The following is a 2,922-nucleotide window of genomic DNA, read 5'->3' as shown; positions in this document are numbered from 1 at the left end:
ACATAAATGATAAGCTGAGGGATGTGTTTTATTTCTCGGTTATGCAAATCTGAACCTTTAGGTTAAAAGAGTTGATCTGATGCTGTCAGCAGAAGATAAACTCTCATTAGATCACCTTCAGCACCAACATATTCTCTCAGGCACGTGCAGAGGGGGGGCAAAGTGAGTGTCTGGAGGCCCCTGAATGGCCCCTACCAGCAGCTACTGAGTTTTCTTTGCCTTGATATCCCAGTCTTATAATTCTAGATCTAGAGGTTTAACAACAAACTATTATATAGAGTTAACCCCTTTGAGTTTGTTTGATCTATAAATCAGCCTGCAGCCAGGTTGTTCTAGAGGTTAATAGATAGATAGATATTACTAGGGCTTAATTAGTAAAATGGCAGCAAATTAGCTTATTTCATAACTTCATGACCTTTGACCTTTTCTCCTCTGGTCTGTTTAACAGCTACAGCCTCAGATCAGCTCAGCACTCCAGGACTGTCAGCAGCAGAAACAGAAACTTTATACCTGTTGGGGAAAATATAGACTATATTTGCTTTGCATTTCCCCGCATGATGGCAATGATACAGTAGGATCCAATTAGATTCTTGATTAATATGGGTTGTTGCAATGTTGTTGTACGGAGTTTCTGTTCAATGTGCCCCTTTTTTAAATTTGAGCCCCTGCCCCTCCAAAGGTCTCTGCACGGCCCTGTATTCTCTGTAACTCTTAGAGCCTGAGCTCATGTATTATGATACCATCATAGGAGGCGCTCCAAGATCGTTGTCTGGTAGATTCAGATTATACAAGTTTAACTAAAATACAAAAGCATTTTAAGGTTTATTCTCTGAGGTACAGGAAACTAGTGTAAGGACTTTAAAACTGGGGTAAAGAGCTATATTTTCTTAGAGTTAGTGGAAACACAAGCAGCAGCATTCTTGATCAGCTGCATCTGTCTGACGTTTAAGCAGACATGTGAAGACACTGTTGCAGTAATGAACAGCTGTCAAAACAGTAACAAGAGGCTGTATTTTTGACACAGTAAATTAAATCCAGAGGACATTTTTGTATATTATATGCCAGAGAAGAACTGATTAAAATAATTCCAAGTACAAAAGCTAATGTTCACCACTATGAAACATAAGATGCTCAGTATATTGTGTATGACTTATTTTTGTAAAAACCTGATTAATTTATAAATTCTTAATGCTGGCTGAAAGATTATAATGAACTATTTTGCTGCTTTGTTAATTATGCAAATGTGAACTTTCTGGTTTAAGGAGGCGATCTGATGCTGTCAGCAGTAGAAGAAGAGAAACTCCCATCAGATCATCTTCAACACCAACATGTTCTCTGTAGCTCTGCTACTGCTGCTGGCGGCTGGATCCTGTGAGTCTCACTGATGCAGGACCACTGACAATACAATCAGATATACTGTATATTGTCAGTGTATCTGATCATATTGATCAGTGATCAGAACAGCACAGTGTTTACTGTCTCGATTCTGATTTCTAACATGTTTGTCTGTTTTCCACAGGTGTGGAGTGTGAACAGCTGACACAACCAGCCTCTGTGACTGTTCAGCCAGGTCAACGTCTGACCATCAGCTGTCAGGTCTCTTATTCTATCAGCACCTACTGGACAGTTTGGGTCAGACAGTCCATTGGGAAGGGCATGGAGTGGATTGGTGGATCTGGCATTGGACATATCACAGTGTTCAAAGATTCACTAAATAACAGGTTCAGCATCAGCTTAGATGGCTCCAGTAAAACAGTGACATTAAATGGAGAGAATATGCAGCCTGAAGACTCTGCTGTGTATTACTGTGCCAGAAAGACCACAGTGACACAAGCAAGCAGCAGAGCTGTACAAAAACATCACAGTCTGAGAATAAGTATGCACTAATAATCAAAGCCACAGGAGGTGCCCATGCACCACTTACAACTTTAAACTGAGTCAGAGAAACATCTCAAATTGTTAATGTGTTAAAGTGTCAATTAAAGATTAAATTAAAAAAAGTGATGCAAAACTTGGAGGAATATAAATGAATTCAGAACTTAGTAAATATTTTCATACTGTCTTCTCTAATTGTCGATCTGGTAAAATATCCATGTTTCTGAAATTTTTGTATTTCAGTGAAATTATTTTGTTCCCTCACATTCAAAAACATGATTATTTCTAGCAGCAGATTATGTATTCAGAAGAGAATGATAGAAAATTAGGTTTCCTAATACACTATTCAACAGAATAATGCATGGATATATTTTATATTTTAAATTTTTTGCTTTACCTTAATTTATTCCATTTATTGTGGCTGTACAGCCACAAATCAAGTGGAGTCTTATAAAATCTGTCTTATAACCAATATAGCAGTGTGATCAGAGCAAGTTCAACAGATGTAAAATAATAACTTAACATGAACTCTGTAAATTCAGAAATACTGTTTCTGCATGCTGGTTGCAAACAAGAAAAGATAAAACTTCTTGCGATATGTGGTCAAAAATACTGAGAAGCATGACTGTCATTATGCAAACAGGGCAATTCTGGTTTAAAGGCTTGATATGACGCTTTCAGCTCAGAAGAAGAGAAACTTCAATCAGATCACCGTCAACATCAACATGTTCTCTGTAGCTCTGCTGCTGCATCCTGTGAGTCTCACTGGATAACAGAATTTAAATTATTTAGACTATTTGCTCTATGCTAAATTGATGCATCTATTTCATCTTTTTAGATGTGAAATGTGAACAGCTGACACAACCAGCCGCAATGACTGTGCAGTCGGGTCAACGTCTGACCATCAGATGTCAGGTCTCTTATCATCTGAGCTACTGGACAGCTTTTATCAGACAGGCTGCTGGGAAAGGACTGGAGTGGATTGGGATGAATGATAGCAATGGAGATTTACTCTTCAAAGAGTCACTGAAGAACAAGTTCAGTATC

General features: G+C 38.3%; 1 gene segment (V, D, J or C); it reads left to right on the top strand.

The window, feature by feature from the left end:
• The first annotated feature begins 1,302 nt into the window (after positions 1 to 1,302).
• Positions 1,303 to 2,648, top strand: LOC116735461 (immunoglobulin heavy variable 3-23-like). The segment is given in 3 exon segments: positions 1,303 to 1,371; positions 1,520 to 1,876; positions 2,557 to 2,648. Coding segments are annotated over 3 exon segments (492 nt in total).
• Positions 2,649 to 2,922: the final 274 nt, after the last annotated feature.

Source organism: Xiphophorus hellerii, chromosome 16, assembly GCF_003331165.1.
Source record: "Xiphophorus hellerii strain 12219 chromosome 16, Xiphophorus_hellerii-4.1, whole genome shotgun sequence".
NCBI lineage: Eukaryota > Metazoa > Chordata > Actinopteri > Cyprinodontiformes > Poeciliidae > Xiphophorus > Xiphophorus hellerii.
This window is presented reverse-complemented; position numbering and strand designations above follow the sequence as displayed.